We start from the raw sequence: 25790 nt of genomic DNA on the forward strand, positions 1-25790 counted from the left end.
AGGGACTTAAACATGAGCCTTGGGGTAGGCCCATGTAACTTATTCTGGAAGTTGTCAGTTGTCCGAGATTGAAGCTCATATGTTTTTCTGACAACAAATTATACAAGAAATTATTTAAAATTCCTGGAAGTCCACTATTGTGCAGTTTTTCTGACAATATTCCTATGGAAACTGAATCAAAGGCGCCCTTAATATCCAAGAAAACTGAAGCCAGTTGCTCCTTTTCCGCAAAGGCCAGTTGAATATCTGTTGAAAGCAACGCTAGACAATCGTTTGTTCCTTTGCCCTTGCGAAACCCGAACTGTGTATTTGAAAGCAAGTTATTCGATTCGACCCAATGATCGAGTCGTGATAGGATCATTTTTTCCAACAATTTCCTTAAACATGATAACATAGCAATTGGGCGGTATGAATTATGATCAGACGCTGGTTTACCAGGCTTTTGAATAGCTATTACTTTGACCTGTCTCCATTCATGCGGAACGATGTTGCTCTCCATGAATGAGTTGAACAGGTCCAGTAATCGTCTTTTCGCGATATCTGGGAGATTCTTTAGAAGATTGAACTTGATCATATCGCGTCCCGGAGCGGAATTGTTTGATGAAAGAAGAGCCATAGAAAGTTCCAGCATAGTGAAGGGTCTGTCCAGAGAACCGTCTCTTGGGGATGTTTCCCAAGAAATCGGTTGTGCTGGGACTGAGTCTGGGCAGACCTTTTTCGCAAAGCTGAATATCCAACGGTTGGAGTATTCGTCACTCTCATTAGAAGAAGAGCGGTTTCGCATGTTGCGAGCCACTCTCCAAAGCGTTGTCATTGAAGTTTCTCTTGAGAGACCCTCAATGAAGTGTCGCCAATAACTACGCTTCTTCGCTTTCAGCAGGTTTCTCAGCTGTCTTTCGAGCTTTGCGTACTCTTGATAAAGATCTGAGGTACCGTGCCTACGAAAAGTTTTGAAAGCATCAGATTTTTTAAGATACAACTGGGTGCAATCATCATCCCAACCTAGTGTGGCTGGTCTTCTTTTGAAGGTTGCACTTGGAACACGTCGTTTTTGTGATTCTAATGCACTCTTATATATCAGTTCAGACAGGAATCGATACTCATCCAAAGGTGGGAGGGGATTGAATGATTCGATGCCAAAAGATACCGCTTCTGCATACTTTTGCCAATCGATATTCCTTGTGAGGTCAAAAGGAACCTGAATTGGATGGTCTGACCTTTCACTATTATGCTTTATGGTGGTTATAATGGGTAAGTGATCACTACCATGAGGATCCTCGATTACCTTCCACAAGCAATCGAATGATAGTAAGCTTGACCCCAGTGATAGGTCGAGACGACTTTCTTTGCCGTCAGATGCAATACGTGTCACTTCACCTGTATTTAAAATGTTCAAATTGAAATCGTCGCACAAATCATAGAAAATGGCCGCTCTATTATCGTCATATGGTTCGCCCCACCCTGTACCATGCGCGTTCATATCACCCAGAATTAAAACTGGATGTGATAGTGCAGAAACCGCATTCCAAAGATGACGGCGATTAATTGAAATTCTTGGAGGAATGTAAACGGAAGCTACGCAAAGTTCTTTACCCTTTACGTTTATTTGGCAAGCGACGATTTCTACGCCAGGATGAGTCGCGATTGGAATTCTATAAAATGAGTAAGTCTTTTTGATCCCCAAAAGAACTCCCCCATAATGGTCATCTCTATCCTGGCGTATAATGTTAAAATCGTGGAAGTTGAGTTCATCTTCAGAAGAAAGCCATGTTTCACAAAGGGCAAAAATATCACAATCAGAGTTGTGAATCAAAAACTTAAACAGGTCTAACTTAGGTTTTAGACTATGACAGTTCCACTGTAGCACAGTGATCATATCTTGTACCTCACTTGATGAATTATCCATCGAAAGATATGATCGCAGCAAGGAGGGGCCATGATTGTGTCAGATTCCGAAAATATTCTTCTACTGTAGGTATAAACATATCAATAATGCCTCTTAATGTTTCTGGAAGGCTGAGGGCATTATATAAGCGATCCACGAGAACCCTAAAAGTAAACAGTCCTCGCTTGGGTCTAGGAGGCTTGCTTGAACTGCGAGGAACTTTGGTAGCTTTTTTCTTGCTACCTTGTCGATTATTTCTCTTTGAAGTGTATTTAACAGGCGGAGACGGGGGTGACAGGTTCTTGCTACAACATGGATCTGAAGCTAGAGGAACCTGATTCTTCGGAGTTTTTAAGTTTACCCCGTCTCCTTTATCATTAGGCAAACTTTTGAGGGAAGACTTTAAAAAGACCTTTCGGCGCAATCCCGGGGAAGATGATGACTTCCTTTTTCCAGGTGCGTGTACCTCCGAAAGAGATCCACCCTCATCAGTTTCGCCATCGTCCTGATCATCGGAAGACAACTCCTGATAGGGATTTTCAACTGGGACAGCTGATTCAGACACGGAATCTGGTGTTTTAAAAGATTTCACCATCTCCGCATATGTCTGTTTGGAGCGCTTTATGATAGAGCGACTCTCATTTCGAATGCGTCTTTTGTAAGCCGGGCAAACTTGCAAGTCGTGTGGATCTCCGCCACAGTAGCTACATTTTTCCGCTTCCTGTGTGCAAGAGTCCTCCAAGTGAGCTTGGTTGCATTTGCCACAACGGGGCTTGTTGTCGCAAAAGCTATCACTGTGACCAAACTGCTTGCATTTGGTACAATTAAAAACCTTCGGCCTAAAAAGATGCACTGGGTAAAAACCACCATCAATTACAACAAATTCCGGGAGGACGGAACCTGGAAAAGTCACTCGAAAAAACGCTGAAGGCGAGTACACCTTTTTATTTCCTTCCATGGAAACCTTAGATAAGCGTTTACAGTCTAGGATAGCCACATCAGGAATTGACCTATTTTTGAATCGACCAAAGCCGGTCTTGATGTCCTCACATGTCAGCATTTCGTCGAGGATCTTCCCCTCCACCTCCACTTCTCGTGCTGGCACATAGACCGCGTATTCAACAGTAAACGCTTCGTGTTGAGCAATTTCATTTGCTGCTTTGTAGCTAGGTGCGGTAACACGCAGCTTGGATGCTTTCACTTGGTGAATAACGGTCCCAGGATACTTACGCGTCAGCTCTCGAGAAATCGAAAGCATATTCAATGGTTTGCATTTGCGCCGGAAATAGACAACCCAAGGTCCAGGCGAAGATGGCTGATAAAACCGCGTACGAGCAATGATATCATTGGGAGGCGTTTCGCCTCCAATCGAATCGTCCATGTGGAAACAAATTTATGGAAAATAACTCAAAAGTGCAAAAGAGGAAGAGAAAAACCTTAAAGTATTTACAGTGCACTTTCTTCCTTAGGACGACAACTGTTTGGTTTGTAAACCAAACAATGTTGATAATATATAGAAAAAAAATAAAGCAAAAAAAAAAAAAAAACTTGTACTAATAATATACGAATTCAATTCTTATGTTTATTTTAGCGCACCCTGTAGGATGCAAAAAAAACGGTATTGAAAAAAACGAAAAAATAGCTAATAAAAAAAAAACAAAAAAAATGTTCTGTTATTTACAGTTTGTACACCCTTACCCGTATACAGTAGTTTGGGAACCACTGTTATGGATGTCAAAAAAAGCACGTGGTCGAATGTGGACTGGGGATACAATAGACAAAAGCGATCAAAACAAATTGGGCGGACAAAAGAGTGTATCGAAAGAGTGATACTTATCTGACCGGAGCAGGTAGATATTTATCACAGGCAGGCAGATGGTAAAGCTGTCCGTCGCGTCTGCCTTCGCACCCGTCGCCGCCGTTCTCTTTGTTGACGGAGGGGCTGATGATGGCGATAATGATGACTTTTGGATGCGATTATTCGTTGACCTTGATGTACGATGATGCAAGCACCTCGCTTCCGCGTTGCGCTGGATACCACCTTGCGACACTACACTTCGCACAAGCAGGAGAACGCACGATATAAAAAACCTTCCGCAATTGCGGGGGAAAAAACTCTACTTCTACGAGGTCTATCGCGTGGTGAGATACGGAGCACACGTCCGACTCGTCCAAATGCACAACAGGGAATGGGGTTTTCATTTACGCGGCCGCTTAAATGAAAACCGCGTAAAAAAGACCTGACTGTACTAGCAAAGCACACAGCTTTTAGCTGGCGGTCTTTGTTATCGACTAACCCTCGGAAGCAAGATGAAGGAACTTGTAGGCTCCATCCAGGTAGACGCCCGGATAAAAACTAACCATAGGGTGTTTGGTGAAAACCATTTCTGCACCATACAGTGTACCAGCTACAATAATATATATTGTAATGAAATGGTTCGCTAAAAGCTTCGCACATTGTAGCTACTATACATTTACACAATATATTATACTGTTTTTCTTACGTTTGAACCATTCACTTTTCCGAAACATTATTTTTTCGTTCATTTTTAATTATTTATTCAGTTTTAGATTTTTTTCGTGCTTTGTTTTGTTGATGTCTGATGCAAAGGAAAGGAAAGAAAAACATCAATTTAAAGTCAATAAAATGTTTAAATAAGTAGTAAACCAGATGTCTTAAGAACTGCAGATCCAAGAGATATGGCGGGCTAGATATGTAAAGTGCGATGAGAGGAATACGATTGACGAACTCTATCTTTGACGTAGAGCCATCTTTAACATATGGACTGGACTGAGTATTGAAAGGAATTCTAATACATATAGGTTCGTCTGTGGGTTCACTTTTTAACCTAACTTATACTTGAATCGAACTTGACAGTTTTCTCATGAGTTGTTATGTATTTCCCCGTGTATTTCAAACTTTAGACAAGCTGGAGCCTCAATATTGCAATAACGGTTAAGCACGCTGTAATGATACTTATGTACCTCGTCACCCACTTCATGCAACTACATTAGTGGTCTAATAATACTTAGCGCGCTCGGCATAGTTCCATCAAGCCGCTCAAAGTGTTGCCACAAATAATGCTTAGTTTGCGAAACCCGGTTCTCTGGCTGGTGGGGCATGGGAGCCTAAGCTTCAACTGTTAATGCAATCAGAGACTACTCAGACCTCGACTCAGACTTAGACGTGGGCGATCCAATATATGAAGGGTTATCCAAAACGCTCTGTAGAATTCCCAAAGCGCATTCTCATAATGCTAGTAAGCCTAAGATGCCATTAACAGGAGGAAAATGACAAGATAATATAACATTATATAGTTTATGTAATGTAAAACTATACAACATAACAAAAGAAAACCATTCCAAAACCATTTAATTAAATGTACAACCAGTAGTGAAATTACAATTAAAAACAATATATTTACGGTACATTTATTGTTTGAAACCATACGTGTACCATACAATGTACGGTTTATTAAAACCCACGTACCAGTATTTATAACAATTCATTTACAATATAATATATGATTTTGCAAAAAAAAAAAATATATTGAGAAAAATATTTTTTTTTATATTGTTACGATACTTAACAACCCGTATAGCATATTGTAAAAATCTTATTTACAATTTACTGTATGGTGTCTACATTACATTTTATCGTTTTTGTATTTTTATTTTTACTGTGGTGTCTATTGTAAAAATATGGTTTTAAATAGTACTGTTACAATACAACGTTCGGTTTTTCTACTATATTTTTTATTCGGGCGTATGTGCCGAACATTCGGCGTGAACTCGGCGTGCATCGGCGTTGGGCTGAATGAACGAAGTTAACTACTTTCTAATGATTGGATTACAACAAGTGGACATATAGCTATGTGCTGCTGCAGAAATTGTCTGGTTTTGATTATGGTAGCCTCATTGAGAAGAGATACGCCGATCGGCGTATGCTTCTTCACGCTGCCGCCGCCGATTGCCACGCCGACACGCCGATGCTTCATGAAACGGCTCCAAACAACATAACCATAAACTTGTTCCACCAGTGCATGGGTGGGTATAACACTCCTTTATCAGTCCCCGTTTTCAAAATACAGTATATTATTTTTTTTACTTAAGCTTTTATTTTCGGCTCATGCGCCAACAAGCATAACGGAGCCGAATTCAGTTATTTTTTTTTTAACAAATTCATGTATATTATATTCTTGATAACTTAGGAATTCGCACGCCGATTTCTTAGGTGCCAGCCAGAGTGGAAAAAGTAACGCAAAGGAATAACAATCAATAATAAGGAGCTATCAAATCGCCGTACCCTTATCGGCGCTACGCGACGCGGCGGGGCACACATAACAGGTGCACACATGCAGGTTGTCGACTCACTATCACAGTAACGTTAACGACATGCTTCTTCACAAGTATACATGTTAATCATGAGGTAAGGAGCTCGACAGGACTTTTGAATTGGCATTAAGGGTTTTTTGGTTAGGAGTTTGAACCGCTACAAAGTAGGTTCGTTAGCATCAAAATTGTTACATGAGGCCCTCGTATACTCTCTGAAATAGCACGCCAATGAGGAACGTCTGAGTCTGCTACGAGGATTCAAATAGATGGTACTTAAAAGGATTTGAAGAAATCAACATTATCCATTATTTTAATGCTCATTTAATTTTATGTTTCATTTTTGCGGAACACAGTTATACATTCTGTTGATCTTCAAAATGTCTCTTTCACTCATTGCCAAACGTTGGCCCATTACTTCATCGGTTTCCTATAAATAAAAGTTTATACGAATTAGTTTTTTCTTTCACCCGGTTTCCTTGAGCAATAACCTACCTGCAGGGCAACGATAGTCTTCTCTCCGTTGATGCTGAACGCCGTTGCGCTGTAGTGCATCACGCTTCCATAGTCATAATCCGTACCGAAGTTGCTCACTCTGTCCGAGTCGTACATTCGGAAATTGTTTTCCGTACCGGGTTGAATATTTTCCCAAACAATTTCCACGTACTCGTCCCGGTTGTAGGTGCTCTGCATGTGCATGAAGCCCAGTCCGTGGATTATTTCGTGCACGATCGTTCCAATCCGGAAGCACCCGGTACCTAGTTCGTACGGCTGCAGATTAATGCTCTGACGTCCGCCGATGTGACCAACGTTAGCCGAACATCCCGATCCCGAACCATGGATTCGGATGTAGTCGGTATTTTCGGGCTCGCGTTGCCGGAACCGGATGCAGGTGGCCCGTTCAATCAAAGTCATTCCGTGCAAGATGTAGCGAACTTGTGCCCTGCTGAAGTACGTGTCATCGATTTCGTAGAAAACGGTGTTCATCGGCCATCGGTAACTCTCGTTGAGCATTCCATTTCGGCGATTGATATCCCTGGTCTGCTCTTCGGTGAGGATCATGTCCCCTTCAAACTGACCACTCAGTTCTTCCGCGAGCTCACCGGGCTTAAGGTTTTGCAAGCGGGCAACTGAAATGAGAGCGGTAAGCATTCAAATCTATTTTCTTCGAATGAGTGTAATCAGTTTCGTACCTTTTAATTCCGCCCTAATTGCTTATTTTAGGGCGGAATTAAAAGGTACGAAACTGATTACACTCATTCGAAGAAGGTATTCTGCTTAGAGAGTTCGAAAAGTCGGTACAAGATTCGAATCTATACTGCTTCAGAAATTTTCAGTGCTCCACGCTGCTCCAGTCTGGTTACACTAGTTTACAAAATAAAACGTAAGTTCTGAACTTCTGTCATCGACCTAAATTTTTGAAGCACATTTTAGCGCTGATTTCGAAACCGTGCTTCAAAAAATTTAAGTAGAACAGTTTTTAAATTTTAGCTCAATATTGAGTTTTACAACTTTTAAAAATAAAGAATAACGTAAAATTCTAATATCTTTCTCGATTTGTTCAATCAATTTTAAATCTTTTTCCATAAATTAGGAGCTGAATATAATACCATTCGATCATCTGAATGCAGGTTTTGCGTCAGATTGATGAAATTTAAGATATTGGCGAGTTTTAGGGACGATCTCCTTAAATTTTAGCAAAATTATATGAAGAAATCTATTTTTTTAAATAAGAAAAAAAAAACAATTAAAATATTCTTCCTCATTGTTTACTTGACATATCATATGTAGACGAATTACAGTAAAAAAATCAGCTTAATCGGAGCATTGATTACGGAGAATGAGATGTGTGAAGTGAGCGACTTTGCTTAAAAATAGAACAAAAATCGATTTCAAATCATCAACCTTGTATGGAAAGTCGAAAAATTTTCAGCTCTACTGTAATTTTTTCCTTCCGCGTTTTCAAACTCGCATGATTCTACACCAAAAATGATCATCAGCTTACCGAGTTAAAAAATGCTATAAACAAGTATACTCCTAATTTGCATTTATATAAAGTTGCTATTTACTAATTTCCTAATACCACAATCAACTAATTTTAGATGGATTCTAAGCTGACTAAGAAATTACTTAAATGATCAAAAAGAATCTTCTTTTATGAACTTTAACTTCAGCTTAACTTAGGAAGCATTACAAGCTGTCGTGTGTCTTGAAAATCGGCTACGTAATACTCACTATTTTCCGGAGAGTTTTCCAAAATCCGAAAATGTGGAGCCCCATTGCAGAATGCTGCGGCTAGAATCACTATCACAGACAACGTTGAAACTTTCGTAAGAACCATCTTGGCAGTATTTTCGAAGTACAACCCCGACCAATACGGTAGCTGTTGTACTTTGCTACTGATTTGGATTTGGAATTGTCGTCTTTTGCTGGCCGGCAAACGACTAATTGGGAATTTGGTGATTTATGGCAGTTAGGTTGTGGCATTGCGTTGTAATCGTTACCAGTGATCAGATAAATCGGATTTGGTTTGAAAAATGATGTGGTTCAGTAGTTTTCAACCATATTAAGTGCCTGAGCAAATTATTTTAGGTTATGAAAAAATGGAACCATCTGTAAGTCATACGAGAAAGATAAAACATTCGTTAATAGCTTAACTTTCTTCTCTTTCGTATAGGATTGCATCCATTTTCGAAACCGCATGAGTTTCGTTTAGCGTAGTTTGGTGACTACTGACAAAAACGTTTAGCAGACCGAGGGATTACGAAAAACATTTTGATATGGGTTATCATTAATCGTACCGACTGACTAGCTGATTGAGCGTAGAAATTTCCCAACAAGCAAAGATTGAACCAAATATAACTTTTATGCAATTCAGTATCATAATTTACATTTTATATAACTCATTTTGATATCATAATGGCCAATTTTTCCGAACTGGCTCATTATGCAACTGAAATGAGTTGCATAATGAAAAATAGTTGCATAATGTTCATGATGCAACTCATTTGAGTTGCATTATGAACATTATGCAACTCAAATGGGTTGCATTATGAAAAAATCATTGCATAAAATTTTGTATGGAACTCGTTGCAAAACTCGATTTTTTCAGCACTCTTCGTATTTATCCAACTCGGCAAGCCTCATTGGATAAATGTACGACTCGTGCTGAAAAAATCAACTTTTTGCAACTCGTTACATAAATAACTATTATTGTGATTTTTTTTTTGAGAGAGAGTTGCACTAAAACACATACAGTTGTTAGTCACGCCCTTTTAGGGATGCGAGACCTCAGTATCGACAAATTAATTCTTACCATTTTTTGTGCGACTTTTTTAAAATATCGTATCGTTTAGCAATGAAAAACAGCTATGTTAGGCATAGTTTCGATAGATTTTTGATTTAAAGTTCTGGTACTGGTGCTGGCTTTGGGCAGCGAGCCCAAGCCCAAGGGCTTGACTCCCCTTATGCGATTGAGTGATTAGTGATCGAGTGAAAAAGATGCTCGATCGTTAACAGAGCCTGTGGGCTAGCATTGGGAAAATCTGGCTGAGACATCGATTCTTTTGAATCGATTCGAATCGGATCAGCAGAATCGATTCATCGATTTATTCGAATGCTTTGAATCGATGTTTTCACATCGATTCGATATTATAAAATATTACAAAACTATAAAATAATTCGTTTGCTGCATTATTTGTCTAAATAAATTCAATATCAAAATATTAGAACACTTCGCGACTCTGATTCGAAAATGAATTATAACATTAAAAAAGTGCATTCTAAAAAAAATGAAATTTAATATTTTTGAATCGAAAGAAAAATCCCTGAAATAAATTCCCGCAGACTGCTGAGAGAAATTCCCCCAGAATATTTAAAGAGACTCCTCCAGAATTCTGAAAGGAGCTCCTCTAGAACTATTAGAAAGATTCCTTCGGAATGCTGAAAATGATTACACCAGAATCCTGAGCGACATTATCTATAGAAAAGGAAACAAAACTCTTCCGGTATCTAGGAAGGAATTAGAGACGAACCAGCCAAGGGCTGAAAGTCTCTAAAAAAAAGACAAATCAATCAATCAACAGGAAGGAATTCACTCTGAATTCTATTAAGGATTTTCCTGGAATTCTGAGAAAGATTATTCCATATCTATGAGACGGATTGTCTCAGAGTTCCGAGAGGAATTCTCCCAGAATCCTGTGATATTTAGATAGTCTCAGAATCCTAAGAAAAGCTTTCCCTTGGGATTCTCTCAAAATGTTCCAGATTCGTAAATAGGATTATCCTCGAATCTCAAAATCATGAGAGGAATTCCTAGAGCTTCTCTTTCACATTCTTGAGATAAATTCATCTAGAATTGTGAGAGAGATTCCCACAAAACAAAAAAGATTTTCGGAATTCTAAAATGAATTCCTCAGGAAACTTAAAAAAAAAAATATCTCAGATTCCTAAAAATCGTAGTTTAGAACCCTAAGAAGGATTCCAGAATTCTGAGAAAGGTTCCCTCAAAATACTGGGCGAGTTTGCCACAGAAACCCGAGATATACTCTCATAGAATTATGGAAGATAGGATTTCTCCAGAAACTTGAGAAGAATTCTCCCAGAATTCCTCTAAAATTCTGGGTGGAATTCTTTAGAATGCTGCGAATAAGTCTGCCATTATCCCGAAAGGGTATTCTCTGGAATTCTACGAGTGATTGCTCCGGAATCCAGAGAGGAATCATTAGAGGGGTTCTTCCAGATTCTTGAGAGAAATATATTTAGAAACCTAAGATTTTTCCGAAAATCTGATGAGGATTCTCCCTGGAAGGGATTACGAAAACTTCTAAAATAAACTTCTCCGAGCCAAGGGCTGAAAATCTCTTTAATAAAGACAAATCAATCAATCAATCAACTTCTCCAGCATCATGGGAAGGATTCTCTGGAATTCTGAGAGGTATTCCCACCTAAAACAGAAAAACTACCGCAGATTCCTGAAAGATATTGCCCAGAATCTAGTAATCAGGGATTTGCCCTGATTACTTAGAGGGATTCTCCCAGAATCCTGAGTGGATTTCTGGGAGCAACTGCTTCAGAATACAGAAAACAGAATTCAACTGGAACTCTCGTAAAATGCTGAGAAGAATTTCTTCCGAAGCCTAAGAGGAATCGCAAAATCTATGCGAGGGATTCTTCAAAATCCCAATTTCTCTAGAGAACTCTGCCCAGAATCTCGTGAGAGATTCTTCAGTAATTGTAAATTCTGAAAGAAAGTGTCCTAGAATCTTGAAAAATATAGCCCCAGAATCCCAAGAATTTCTCCAGAATCATGAGACAAATTCCCCAGAATCTTGAGAGAAATTTTCCCAGAATTCTGATGGCATTACTCCAGCAAGCCAAATTTTCAGAGAATCTTGGGAAGAGTACTTAGCGATATTCCCCCAGAATCTTAAAAGGATCTTATGCAAAATCCTGAGAAGGATACCACTAGAATCCTGTGTGGGATTCCCTCAGAATCCTAGGAAATATTCCCACAGAATTCAGAGAGGGATTTCGCCGTGAATGCTGAGTATGATTCTCCAAGAATTCTGAGAGGAGTTCCTGAGAATGTTAAGAAAAATTTCCTCAGAATTCTGAGTGGGATCCTAACTGAGGGTCTTCCAGAATCCTTAGAGGGATCAACCCAGAACATCCAGAAATTACTTATAATCCTGAAAGGGATATCACCCTGGATAAGGAGTACCCCAAAACCCTGAAATGAATTCCCTTAGAATTTAGAGAAAGATTTCCTAGAATCACAGACAAACAGACGTAACACTCTTCGAAAGGCCTTGGTACATGGATTTAACGATGAATTTAAATTTCGTTTGATTTCCGAGATCCATCCACTGGAGGTACTAGAGTTCGATCGCTTTGACGTTTGCTAGTGTACTACTCGTTCCTGAATGATGCAAACAAAATTTACAGGAGATTTGTGTAGTAGTATGCGTGTGTCTCGCGTGGTTCTACCAACATAGATTGCTTCAGAATCCTGAGAGAAGTTTTTCCTCGGGATTCTCCCAGAATGCTTAGACGGATATCCCTAAAACTCCCTGGCGGATTCTTCCACATCCTGAGAAAAATTCTCCTGCAGTATTGAAAGGCATCCTAAGAGGGGATCTTCAACATTATTAGGAGAAATTCATCTAGAATCCTGAGAGGGATTCTCAAAAAAATGTTCGGAATGCTGAGAAGGATGCACCAGAACTCTGAAAGGGGACTCTGTAGACTCCGGAAACCAGAGAAAGATTCACTCCTGGGATTGCCCAAGAAACCCGAGATATACCGGTATACCTCGATTTAGTGGACTCTCGATATTATGTACTTCGATTTCATGTACATTTTACCTCGATTTTATGTACATTTTTTTGAAGGTAAAAAAAGAAATTTTATATTTTTGAATCGAAAGAAAAATCGAATGTAAAAAATCGATTCGGTCAATATCATGGGGCTTCAACATCGATTCAAAAAATCGATTAATCGGAACAAAAACATCGATGTTGTGAACATCGATTCAAAATTTGCCCAACGCTACTGTGGGCACCCCCACAATAGTTTGTCCCTTACCGCGTTAATGCAGGGCTCTGGCACGGCGTACCTCAATTCCCGTTCTACACGTGGGATTCATTTAGCGATAATTCTGATTTAAATCAAAAAGGTTGGAGCGGTAGTGGAGAGTGAACCCCTTCGCAAGTAGTGGGTTAGCGAGGTCTCAGACGGTAGGATGTAGCTGTGCACAATTTAGACCTGTTCACTTTGAAACTTTTTTTCTCCGATTCTCCGTGACACATCAAATTATCAATCCACATGCAAAAACAAGTCTTCAATCCAAAAATGAGCCAAATTGATAAAGATATAAAGGTGTATCAAATCGATTTTGTGTTTTTTTTAACCGTTTTCACAGAAATTTACTCATAAATCTAGAAAATTGCTCCGAAAAGGTGCCGAAAATACCGTTAGGATATAGTTATCCCAAGTAACAATCCTAATTCTATTTGGTTTTATTTGTTTTTATGATAGTTTTATCGGAACATTGCATATTCTAGTTGATCTTATCGGAGTTTCAGCTGAGCACAACTATTCTTCTTCAATATATGGTTTTGAAAACACCTCCAAGAATACTTGAGGTTCAGTTCATAAAACCATAAACACAACAAGAACTGTTGAATTTATTTTCAGTTTTATAAGGCTCTTATAGTTATCTTCAATCATCCGTTCTTGATCAAGAGCAACTGTTCTCGCATGAGAACAGTTTGGTACATGAAAAATAAAAGAAAAAACTCAAGCATCAGTTTTTGATTCTCATCGTTCCATTATTTCGGCCAATCAAGAACACCTACCCGGAAACCCAACCGCGACGCGGTGCAGTGCCAAGTTCCTCCGGTTGCAGCATCCGAAATGAGGTGGATATGGTCATCCAAGACGTCGATTCCCGTGCACTCGGGATTCCAATCATCGATCTTTAAAATCAACAACTACTTACCTGTTGGAAGTGCTGACCGGAGGAATGAGGCACTGCACCGCATAAGGGCCGGTTATCGAAAATGGTCTGCCTGGTTAGCAACGGTACCGGGCTGATAATTGAATTCATCGGACGAGATTCACAAAATCCACCGCGGTGTGATAATTTATAGTTTGTTTACAATTTGGCGTACAGATTTATGACGTTCTCGGCGGAGTTTGCATAAACCTACATCAAGAACGTTATAAACCTGAGTACTCTTGAGTAATACTTCTTACGCTTGCATAAGATGAAATAAATTTAAGACGTTCTTGATGGAGGCCAACCAGGCTGCATTGAGAACGTTATAAATCCTAGTATTCTTGAGTTATGCTTTTAGCACTGGCATGAGTTGAAAGAAATTTAAGACGATCTTATGGTGATGTTGATTAAAACCATCGATGATGGACCGACCACCGGCCTAGATTTCAATGGAAGCCATGTTGAGAAAACTTATGAGCAATGTTCGCATGACCAGGAATAATATTTTTAAATATTTTATTAGTGCGTTATAATGGAAGCGCGTTGCAATTTTTGGAAGTACCTTGCAACATATATACGATGAATTTTGCTTGGCATTTGGCATCCTTGTTACACCACGGAAATATTTCCAATTTGTGTGATAAATTAATCCCGACTACAATAATGTGTCATTTTCATTGTGTTTTTAATTTCAATTCAATTCACCTAACTTTTCTGTTGACATAAAAGCTGCATCCAGCAACAACACTGACAAATTTATTATCGTTTTATCGTGCACTTGAAGAATTCTACAAGGAGAGAGCAATTCGCCTTGAGGACAACTTGGGAAGTACAACAAGTTTTAAGAGAAATTTAAAAACAACTCTCCAAGAGCATCTTAGGATGGGCCTCTTTGGTCTTATGGCGGGTTTATGGTTGAGTTGATGTCGTTTTGCAGAGCAATTTGGTTTATGCATGGTTTTAAAGAACAGGTGTTGAAGAATACTTCAGAAGCATAATAAAATTAATTTTGTTACTTGGGTAGTACAATACTCTACAACTTTGCCGAAGATACTACGGTGTTTAAATTGCTTATTTCGAAGTTATTCAATAATTTTAGTTGAAAAATCACGAAAAAACACGATATTTTTACGATTTTACATATAAAAGTCATGTAATTTTACATTATTTTACGTGACTAAATTAATTAGCTATTTCTCCTTTGTGTAACGAACATTTCGACCATACATCGTTTTTGTGTAGGAATTCGTTTTACCCATGATTAAGACGTCATGCCATCGTATTCTAATGTCTATTAATTTAAGTATCAGAAATGGTGCAGATGATTAGGATCGAGCCTGCGGATCAGAAGGTCCCAGGTTCAAGATCAAATACATAATAAACTTTTTTTTTCTTTCTTTGTAGCAGTTAGAATGATGAATCTGCCATGACTTACACGCAATCTCCCAAATAATGATGATCGGGACCTGCCAATTAAGCCCATTCCAGGACTAGCTAGATATTCAGCTTACTTGTTGAAAAATTTTACACTGCTATTTCAGTGATGATATGGCGATAAATTTGCAAGTTTAGTCAAAATGTGCTTACATCTATGAAAAAGACCGAATACATTATATAAACCCAATTTTGGTCAAAATTTGCCACAATAGGGATATAATCAAGTTTTGGAAAAGATTATTATGGGTTCAACTGAGATATAACGCAACCTTGCTTTTTATTTTTTTTGATCAGTATTATGTAAGCTTTCATTTAATACATTTACTTTGCAAATCTGCATTACAGATGGGAAATAAATTCAATTTGATTGTGTATCCGAACTTATTGAACACCGTGTATGTCAGCAAGCACAAGCTTTTGACTAGTGTCGCCTCGTCCATACTTAGGTAAGGTGGACCGACATGAGGCAAGGCGTTAAGCACCGAAAGCTACCGTGGTAATCTGGAAAGTTCTTCTTCTTATTTATGGCTCTACGTCCCCACTGGGACTTGGCCTGCTTCGCTTCAACTTAGTGTTCTTTGAGCATTTCCACAGTTATTAATTGAAGGGCTTTCTTTGCCTGTCATTGCATGAATATGTATATTGTGAGGTAAGTACAATGATACACTATGCCCAGGGAGTCGAGAAATGTTCCGGTCGGGAATCGAACACGCCGTCTCCGGATTGTCGATTCATAGCCTGAACTGAAGCTGAAAATATCTTATACCTAGTCAAATGTTCCAGAGGGTTGCTAGTACGTACCGCACCGTGTCACACGATGCATACTGCGTCATCACTTTTATGGTGCCTATCGGTATCCTTATCGAGGAGGACATAGAGTGCTTCGAAATGCGTGGAATAAGAGTTGTCGGATCAGTGCTCAGTAGACGGATGAGCACAAGATCTCAGAGCTCGATATGCTTTCCTAGTTGTTGTAGAACCTTGACGTTTGCCACAAACTTCTCTACAAGACGTGAAGCTTGGAGGACGATTTCTTCCTCAGCGACGGCAATTCGCAGATGGCGTTCTCATACTGCCGTTCTACGCCCGCTTGTCCCATGTTGTATGGAAATTCCTATAAACATGGGACAATTATGCGTATAACGGCAGCATAGGTCTGCTTAAGACGCGCAGGATTCTGTAAGCGCTCCATCAGCATATTGCCCGCCATATAGTATTTGATTGCGCTGATCGGGATTGTTTGGATGAACTAAATAGGGGACTCCGACAAAAATTTGGAGACGTGGGAGTTTGGTTCAGTAAAACTTTTTTATGTGCCAGCAGGGATCCCTTAACTTTGTAGTATCTGGACAACAACGTGTTCGTTTCACCAAGTGTGCATCAATGGTCGCTTCATTGATTGTTTCCAGCTTGCTCTGGTTCCTACAGTGATAGACATTCGTTTAGCCGAGACCGAAAAAAGTGTCAGGAAACTCATACAAAAGATTTTATGATTAAACTTTTTTATCGTAGTGATAGTATATCTAGTATTGCTGTGTGCATTCGAAATGCAAATATCAAATGCGGGAGCACCAAATGCGGTAAGATTTTCTAACAAGTAACCCGATGTCAGTGGGAGCTTTTGAATCCTAGGTTGGCGGTGGTTTTGACTATGGTTGCTAAGTTGCCTTTGGTAACACTGTGTTACCGCGTTTGGAGCGCATTTGGGCACCGTTTTCATCTTGAACGCACATAGCAATACTGTTTTATAAAAATGTGATACATTAAACTTACATATACACTGAAACAAAACCGAGGGTAAAAACCTTTCAAAAGTCATTTTTTGCCTTGAAATTTGTTTAGCCGAGGTAAATGAAAAATTGGTTTTCAATAGATTTTTGCAATTTCTTGAGTATATTTCGAGGATATACTCTAAGGCATTTAGTTTATGACGTGTTAGCAAGATAATTGACCTGAATAGTTTATTTATTTTTGAAATTCAGAGAAATATTGTAAAAGAATGTCCCGATAAGGAGAAGCGACGACAAACAAATTTATTTAAGAAAAATGATTTCTGTAAACACTCAAACGTAAGCTAGATTAGTAGTTTTGAAAATATGGCACGGAATTATTGTTAGAAATGTTAAAATTATTGCATAAAATGTCATGAAAAAATAGAGTATATTGGTTTTTGGTTGGTTAAACTTTAAAATGGGATTGATAAAAGCTAAAATAAATAGTTCTGCATTGAAATAAAGACGTGCCCTAATGCCTGTGGAGCATACCTGTTTGATATTAGCATTACTAAATGAGTTAGAAGACTGCAAAGTGAAAGAACTGCAAGAAGTGTCAGATTTTTTGTACCCTGTTTATTCAAAAGCAGATGCTCATACAAAAATGCAAGATATGATCAAACAATTGACTTATTTCATTCAATGTGAAGAAATATATTATAAATGAGTCTTTGTTGTGAACCACATTCAATTCGGCACCAACATTTCAAAAGGGCGTAACTGCTTTTGCAACCAATGCCTTCTCACAGAGCTGTGGGTCGTATTTCATTCATCTCACGCAATTCACATCCATTAATCGAAAGAGGAGGATTTTATCTTTCTATTTGTGCTAGTGGATTGCTCGAGAGGGATGGGATACGCTCCACAGCTTTGTGAGAAGGCATTGGTTGTAAATGCAGTTACGCCCTTTTGAAATGTTGGTGCCGAATTTTAACATAATTTATTTGAAAAGAATGTCTAAATTATGAAACAAGTAGTTCATGCTAGAAATTTGAATACTTTTGGTGCCATTTCTCGAAATATGAGCCGTCGAATGTATGTTATTTCAGCCATAATACAGTCTAGAAGATATTGGGAGCTATTAGAAGACGCAATAGTAGTAAACACTGTGGTTTATGCAAGTGAAACCATCATATTTCATCAAAACGTGATTTTTTGATGGTTTGCGTTATTTTTTTCTGTTAAAAACATTGTTTTTTCGTAAATTTTCAACCTGTTTTGGTCATGAAACTTTCATTAGATTCTTTTGAAACACTTCCGATAAAAATAACTACATCAAATCTCAATTTGGAAACATTTATAATATTATGACATATTTTTATGAGATGCATGCAAAATTAATATGGCAACACTTCCAAAAACGATCTAATTCATGATTTACAAATCTATAATGCAAATCACCATACAAAATGACCTTGTTAGATATTTTTCGAAATTTGATAGTTTTTTATTATGGAATTCTTAAAATTGTACAATTCGGCGAAACGAATGTCTAGGCAAAAAATGACATTTGAAGAGTTTTTACCCTCGTTTTTGTTTCAGTGTATATGTAAGTGTGATGTATCACATTTTTATAAAACAGTACTAGATATACAATCACTACGATAAAAAAGTTTTATCATAAAATCTTTTGTATGAGTTTCCTGACACTTTTTTGAAAATTTTTTAGCCTCGGCTAAACGAATGTCTATCACTGTACTGTAATCCGAGCACATTGTCTAGGCGGACGGACACCTCGTCGGCTTGTGTGTCCTCGACGAAGTCATCAACGATAGTCTTGATAAGGGTGAGTTAGGCAACCAGGCGCTTTAGTCACAGCTTCAGCATACGGCGTTCGGTAGACATGGCGACGAATAATGGAGGATCTCTAGATAAACGGTTAGCGTAGTACATGGCGTAGTAAGCACACAACAGAGAGTCAATTGATTGAAACCGTTTAGAAGCACTTTAATTGCCTTGTATTGAAGAACTGGAGCAGCATAGAGATAGCGGACTCCAATGTTCTACGTAGTCTCCGATTTTGCAATGATGGCGAATGCGGAGTAAATAGTTTTCCGTAGTGATGGCGATTGCAGACGAATCGTAGAGGTATCGAAACGCACGGAGCATCGACGACCGTCACCGTATCCGGCTAGAAGGACCAATGTTAATAACTCGGGTAGAACAACGAACTTGTACTGAATTCTAACTCACCAGTGGTGTATTAACACTTTTCCCAACAAGGACATGTAGGGGGATTAGGGGCATAATGGACACCCGGGGCGAAATGGACACCCCTGTTTTTGCCGAAACCGTTGACTTTTATGTAAAACTTTCAATTCATAACTGTAAAGGAACAAGTCATTGTTCTATTTTTCAAAAGTACCATTTATATTCCTTCAAAATAATCAAAATATCATTAAAATTGAAGTGTTTTTCATATGGTGGATTTCTTATAATTTCGAAGCACAGCAAATAAGGTATTACGAGTAATTGAGTGTGTCCACCATACAAACAAGTAAATTGTTAGCTTATCTACATGTATACGTAGATTTAGCAATGGATGAAGTATTATATTTTTGATCAGAACCCACTGAAAATAGCAATTTCAATGTTGTAGTCTATTCGGGGCGAAATGAACACTGGCAATTATGAATGGATGAACGCGCATTGCATACTGTTAGGCGTTTTAGAGAGTTTGAAAAAAAATCAATCCGATTATTTTAGCCTAAAATTTATTTAATTAACTTTGAAGTTTTGTAAACTCGTCTTAGATGGAGTATTATATCTGTGGTATTGATCTCCGTTGGCAAATTACTGAACTGGTCGATATTCTCAAAGATACAGCAGAAAATATGCAGGGGTGTCCATTATGCCCCGATGGGTGTCCATTTCGCCCCGTACCTCTCCTGCCAGCCCCAAAAAACACACGGTTTTCAATTCATTATTTGTTCACAATAATGACATTCTACCAGCTGTAAATGATTGAAATACATAGGAAACAAGTTAAAGTTGTAAGCCAACTGATAATATGTTAAGTTTTTGTCTGTTATACAGGCCTAACATACTCATTTGCTTAGGGTGTCCATTATGCCCCTAATACCCCTACTTCGTGCCACAGCACAGGTAAGTGCAATTCCTGTAGTCTAGTCTTTATTTTTACAGAAATTTACCATAGGTGAACTTAATCTATCTTTTGTTGTTTTTCTGCTTTGGTGGCTATGACGATGGTGATAATGGTCGCCGATTTCGTAGAAGGACTTCTTATGTACGCCATGGATATTCCATCTTGTTCAGCTTGCTGGTCTCTGCCACACGCTATGTCTGAACAAGCAGATTATAAAAATGGAATGTACATCGGGTTTCTTTCCACATAATGTTAGAATTAATGCTATATTATCTGTCGGGGTTCGGGGCGTGAATTAAAGCCAAACCGGTTTTGATAGCGTAAAGTGTATTCAGGTGCTTCAAACTGTAATCATTAATTAAGGTATGGTAAGTATAATTTTCTCAACCTTTTGTGTTCTACTCACAATTCGGTAAGCCTTTGTTCTTCTGCACACGCCCTTATGGAAAACCTAACCTCAACCGAGGTTCTTCGATCTACGGTAAGTATTTAGTTTTAATTTTAGCCTTTATGTAACACTTTCTAATTAACTTACGTTTTCTTTACAGGATTTTACGATAAAGGATGAGCGGACTGCGGACACCTACACGGACTTCGACGGCGCGGTTACGGACTATCTTAGAACCTGAAATCGTGCAATCTGTGTTTTACTGGCAATCGGACAAACTAAGCTTATCTGGCAATCGAGAAAACTGGGCTTATCTGGCAATCGAGAAACTGAGCTTACTAACCACTAATTTTCGTACTGAAATTCACGGAACTAATAAGAAAATTATTCACAGGAGAAATTCTTCTATTCAATTTTTAGTTATTACTGCACACAATGCTGCCTCACACTATGGTCTCTGTGCTACGAAATATGACAACTGATAACCGGAAACGATACTCTGACAGGTAGACCCGTCCGCGTGACGGCTGTCATTCGCACTGCCGCGGCGCTTTGAAAGCAAAACGCGGCGCCTCCGAAACGGTTGGCGGCAGGGTTGCCAGCTGGTCATCTTCTGCGTCGACATTATCATATGCGGAAACTTTCAAAATATTTCATCGGGGAAATTTTGATATTTTCATCTTTTTAGCTGTTTTCCATACAAATTAACAGAAATTCTCATTTTCGTCCAATTTCTCTCCCATACAAAATATATGGAAAATTTTGTACCGAAGGAATATTTCAAAACCTTCTGCAAATGAAAATATAGCTTGAATACTGATGTTTGGTGGAGAGAAACCCGATGTACATTCAATTTTTATAATCTGCTGGTTCAGACATAGCGTGTGCCATAGTAGTTTCTGCTGTGGGTTGTTTTGGCACTCACGAAGAGGTTTGGTGTTCGAATAGTGTCACGGAAACAAAAAAAAAACGAATTCTGATTATGAGTGCCGTAGATCACATACAATTAAGCTGGTAAACGGAACTGCAAAGTAATGTATCTTGGCTCCGTAAGGCAAAAAACATGCTTGAGCCATAGAAAAATGAATTTGGGTTGCGTATGTGCATCAAATTTCACTGAAAGTTTGAATGATTCAATAAACAATTCAATTTGTTACTTAAAAGTGTTACGAAGTATAACTTGGTTCAGATCTTTCGGATTTCATCAGTGAGTTTTTTATTTCAGTTACAGTAGACGATCGGTCGGTGCAAACGGTTTAACTGCAAGTCCAGTTAGTGCAACAAATTTGCAGTTACCACACCGCACTATGGCTTTTTAGGCGGCCAATAATCAGAAAAGTGTTTTGCTCTGATATATATTTTTCCAAAGTCATTCGACAGCAAACACTCCTGCTATGACACGGAAAACATAAAACGATGACATTTAATAAAAACTTTAGACATCATATACTTTTTTGTCCCAAGTTGTCCCAGGCAAAAGTTGGTATTAGAGCATTCTTACATAAGTCTGCTTACAGTTCGTGAAGAGTTTAGTTGCACATATTTGCAAGTTTTTTTTATTTAGGGCATTTTATATTTTTTCAGTGTTTTTATGAGTTTTGGCCATTTATTGGCTACTAGTCATCTTTTTTGAGCGTTCCAAACGTCAAACTGCTTTATATTGCTGTAAATATGCAAACTTCGTCTTTTAATACGATATCTACAACGTTAAATGTAAATGTGGCATAAATACACATTTCCATAAAAAAAATCACAATAATGGACTATACGCCATTTTCAAAAAAAAAAAACTTGAAATTTATTTTTTAAGTGGAAACCGGCTATAGTGCACTTATGTCCTTTAAAACGGTGCGCCAAGTAAAGCCAAATGAACAGTCGAACGAAGTTTACGTTCATTTACTGTCAATTGAAGCAAGGATGTTTTCGATCATCTGACAATCATTTGACTCACTTGTCTATATCTCATCTCAGAAGCCTAATATTATTGCCGAACATCTCATTTCAATGTTATGCTTCCGAACTAAATATGGATAAATGAGTCAAATGATTGCCAGGTGATCGAAAACATCCTTGAATTGAAGTGTTGACGCCTATCTGGCATTGCAATTATCAAATTTGGTTCGCTAAGTAAAACGTAAACATGTTGCATCTACCGAGCGTCTACTGTATTTCGCTTTCTTATATGATTTGGTATCAAAAATAATGGATCCCGCGTCTGCTATCAATTCAATATTTATCAATTCATGGAGCGTAGAAGACGAAAATATGAATGGTCAGGAAAAGGGCGATTAGTTGGCAAGGTGCTTATCTGCGTATCGTACTCGAACGTCTAGCTTCGATGTCATAGTAATCACGGGCTGTAATTTGTTATGGGAACATGATATAAAACGCATTCGTCGGGCCATTTACTCTTCAAAGATTTTCTGTTTGTGTTATTACGGAACGTTGAAAAACCTCCCTGGACGATTTACGGTACAGACAGATGGGAGAAGACAAACGCTTGAGCTTAGGACAGCAATAACCACAATAAAACATTCTCCCAGCCGAATTATTAACGATGATGAGACATTTATTATTGGGTAACTCTAATAGTGAGACCGGCTCACTATTTACACCTTGTCTTCAAAAATGTTTAAGGTGCCGATTTTCTGAAAGTTCTCGCTAAAGAAGTAAGGAAAATGCATTTGGTTACTCAAATTGATGGACCCCCCCGTAAGTTAGAGCCACAACAATTTTTGCAGACCCTTCGATTTTGGTCAAATGGTGGCTCATTTAAACCATTATAACTCGAAAGTTTCTCAAAAAACCACCTCAAAACGAATTGTTGTTGAAACGAGGAAAGATAGAGCTACTATTAACAATAATAAAAAGTTGGGTCGACCATATTGATTTTGGCCGCTATCTTGGATTTTTATACCAAAACATTTTTTTCACCATGATGGCAACCACCGATTTTCAAAATTGTTGCATCAATTGAAAGCTGAGGCATTTATACATAAAAAAGTCTGCAAAAATTGTTGTGGCTCTAACTAACGGGGGGTCCATCAATTTGAATGACCAAATGCATTTTCCTTACTTTTTTAGCGAGGACTTTCAGAAAATCGGCACCTTAAATTTTTTTAACAAGGTGTAATTAGTGGGCCGGTCTCAGCGAGAATTTCCTATTGCAGTTACGCTGTTATGGTACTGCACGCGAGTTGTTTGATAACCACTGATAGTTTTATGACCTTAAATCCTTTCGTTAGAGAATTTTAACTCAATGATTCACGCCTAATAAAAGCGTTTATCGCAGAAAGCGTGGTGTTTTGAACCACTTTCCCCTATGGCAAAACCTGATTTCAATTTCGCTCACACATAATTAATTCGTCATACACTTAATCCACGCGCTCGGGGTCGATAGCGACCAACGACAAGTACAAAGCATATCTTAATTTGCAGCAAACCTTAGCAGTTACCAAAGTGTTTAGAATTTCTATTTTGAACGCATCTATACAAGATGCGTGTGCTCTGTGCTTCAGTATTAGTTATTTCACTTGTGATTTTTTGCAATGGTGCACCTCAATTACGAATATCCGAAAACACTCCGGAAAATAGTAAGTACATATCAGGTGTTGGCTTCAATTTTATTTGTATATAATTTTGAAAATAAACCTGTGCTTTCTCTCACTGTCTACACTCCAAAAAAAAAAGTGACGAAAACTTTGCTGAAATACTGCAAAATTGGCAGATTTGTTAAGCAAACTCTTTGTTCATTAGCATCGTTTGCTGATGCTCAGCAAATTTTGTTGGAAGTCCAACATAAAGTTGCAAAATTGCAGGACCCTTCGGCTCGGCAAAATTTAGCATTATATTGCTGAAAGTGTTTAGCATATTCATATGAGTTGTCTTTAACTCTTATGTGGCCGACAGGGTACCCGGGTACCCAGCACTGATTTAAAATAGGTACACGGTGTAGAAAAAAGCAAAAAGTTTGTCGGACACATAACGGTTAACCTTCCGTAACTCGCGCGGTTGACTACCTGCGTCAGCACCACACTAATGCTGAGTACAAAAAGCGAGATTTTTTCAACGTGTTGTACAAAATACAGCAGCGCGATCGCTCGTGGGTTAAAGAAGCGCATAAGCCTAGTTTCAAATATTGTTGACCTATTGTGTTAAAAAGCATGTGCTTCTTCTAACGATTATGATGTTTATGAATCTTAAGCGAGATGCCTGTTTTACGTTTCCAGTTGCCCGCTTGCAGAACCTCAAGCCCGGTGAGCTCGCGGAAGAGCTAAGCGGCCAATTTGAAGGGGACATCATCCTCACCGAAGAGCAATACGCGGAAGTGTCTCAGCGGAATGGAATGGTAGACGAGAGTTTCCGGTGGCCTTTGAACACTGTGTTCTACGAAATTCAAGAGTTTTGGTACACCGAAGACCAGTTGCAGTATATTTTGGAAGGCATGAGGACAATTGAACAAGCAACCTGTATCCGGTTCCTGCCACGTGGACCCAACAATCAAGACTACGTCCTAATCAACGGTTGGGATTGGGGATGCTCGGCTAATGTGGGACGCATCGGAGGAGCTCAGATCATTAACCTTCAACCTTATCGGGTGGGCACTGGGTGCTTCCAGATGGGAACCATTGTGCACGAGCTAATCCACAGCCTGGGCTTCTGGCACATGCAGAGCACCTACAATCGAGATGACTACGTGGAAATAGTTTGGGAGAATATCCAAGCCGGATCGGAAAAGAATTTTCGTCTGTTGGACTCGGATTCTGCTAGTAACTTTGGCACTATTTACGACTATGGAAGTGTGATGCACTATAGTTCGACGGCGTTCAGCATCAATGGGGAGAAGACAATTGTGGCCCGACTTGTGAGTACTCTTGATCAGTCATAGCCGCAATCAAATGATTGTTCATGACACAACATTTATTCTTTTAGGATACCGACGAAGTAATGGGTCAACGGGAAGGAATGAGTGAATCGGATATTTTGAAAATCAATAGGATGTACAACTGTTGAACTCCAGGAGGGGGAAGAAAGCACCTCTCTCACTACCTGGAAATGTAACGAATCGCACAATCAGGAACAATATGGAGCAAAATTGTAATAATAAAAAAAATATGGAAGAACAGATTTACCTCTACTAGTGTTAAGGTGACAGCACCTATATCGTGAATTCATATAGCAACTATATAACTAGAAAGAATAGCTTATGATCGACAAAGGAAATTTTTCTGATGATCATATTGGCAGTTTGTACGCGCCTCCGATTTTTTTAAAATTATAATTCGACCACATGGCCACATAACATTCGGATAAACGCCCCTTTCGGCCAGATGGCATTCGGTAACAATAATAGACATCGTCCGCAATTT

The 25790-nt window shown here is 38.8% G+C and overlaps 2 protein-coding genes across 2 annotated transcripts; one reads left to right on the forward strand and one right to left on the reverse strand.

The window, feature by feature from the left end:
* Positions 1-6498: 6498 nt before the first annotated feature.
* On the reverse strand, positions 6499-8659 carry LOC109412073 (seminal metalloprotease 1). The gene is made up of 3 exons (XM_029865036.2): positions 8453-8659; positions 6713-7347; positions 6499-6647 (listed from the first exon to the last, which is right to left on the reverse strand). The coding sequence occupies exons 1-3, from the start codon at positions 8556-8558 to the stop codon at positions 6555-6557; spliced, it is 834 nt and encodes a 277-aa protein (XP_029720896.2). The 5' UTR covers positions 8559-8659; the 3' UTR covers positions 6499-6554.
* Positions 8660-23702: 15043 nt separating this feature from the next.
* Positions 23703-25553, forward strand: LOC109424630 (seminal metalloprotease 1). Its single transcript, XM_019699795.3, has 3 exons — positions 23703-24014; positions 24651-25285; positions 25354-25553. Exons 1-3 carry the CDS (start codon positions 23918-23920, stop codon positions 25432-25434), a joined length of 813 nt encoding a protein of 270 aa, XP_019555340.3. The 5' UTR covers positions 23703-23917; the 3' UTR covers positions 25435-25553.
* Positions 25554-25790: the final 237 nt, after the last annotated feature.

The sequence above is a fragment of the Aedes albopictus genome, chromosome 3 (genome assembly GCF_035046485.1).
Source record: "Aedes albopictus strain Foshan chromosome 3, AalbF5, whole genome shotgun sequence".
NCBI classification, from domain to species: Eukaryota; Metazoa; Arthropoda; class Insecta; order Diptera; family Culicidae; genus Aedes; species Aedes albopictus.

Coding starts and splice junctions, on each gene's coding strand:
- LOC109412073 (XM_029865036.2), bottom strand. CDS start 8,558: ATGGTTCTTACGAAAGTTTCAACGTTGTCTGTGATAGTGATTCTAGCC. Junction 7,348..8,452: donor GGAAAACTCTCCGGAAAATA/GTGAGTATTACG, acceptor CTCTCATTTCAG/TTGCCCGCTTGCAAAACCTT. Junction 6,648..6,712: donor AGACTATCGTTGCCCTGCAG/GTAGGTTATTGC, acceptor TTTTATTTATAG/GAAACCGATGAAGTAATGGG.
- LOC109424630 (XM_019699795.3), top strand. CDS start 23,918: ATGCGTGTGCTCTGTGCTTCAGTATTAGTTATTTCACTTGTGATTTTT. Junction 24,015..24,650: donor CGAAAACACTCCGGAAAATA/GTAAGTACATAT, acceptor TTACGTTTCCAG/TTGCCCGCTTGCAGAACCTC. Junction 25,286..25,353: donor AGACAATTGTGGCCCGACTT/GTGAGTACTCTT, acceptor TTATTCTTTTAG/GATACCGACGAAGTAATGGG.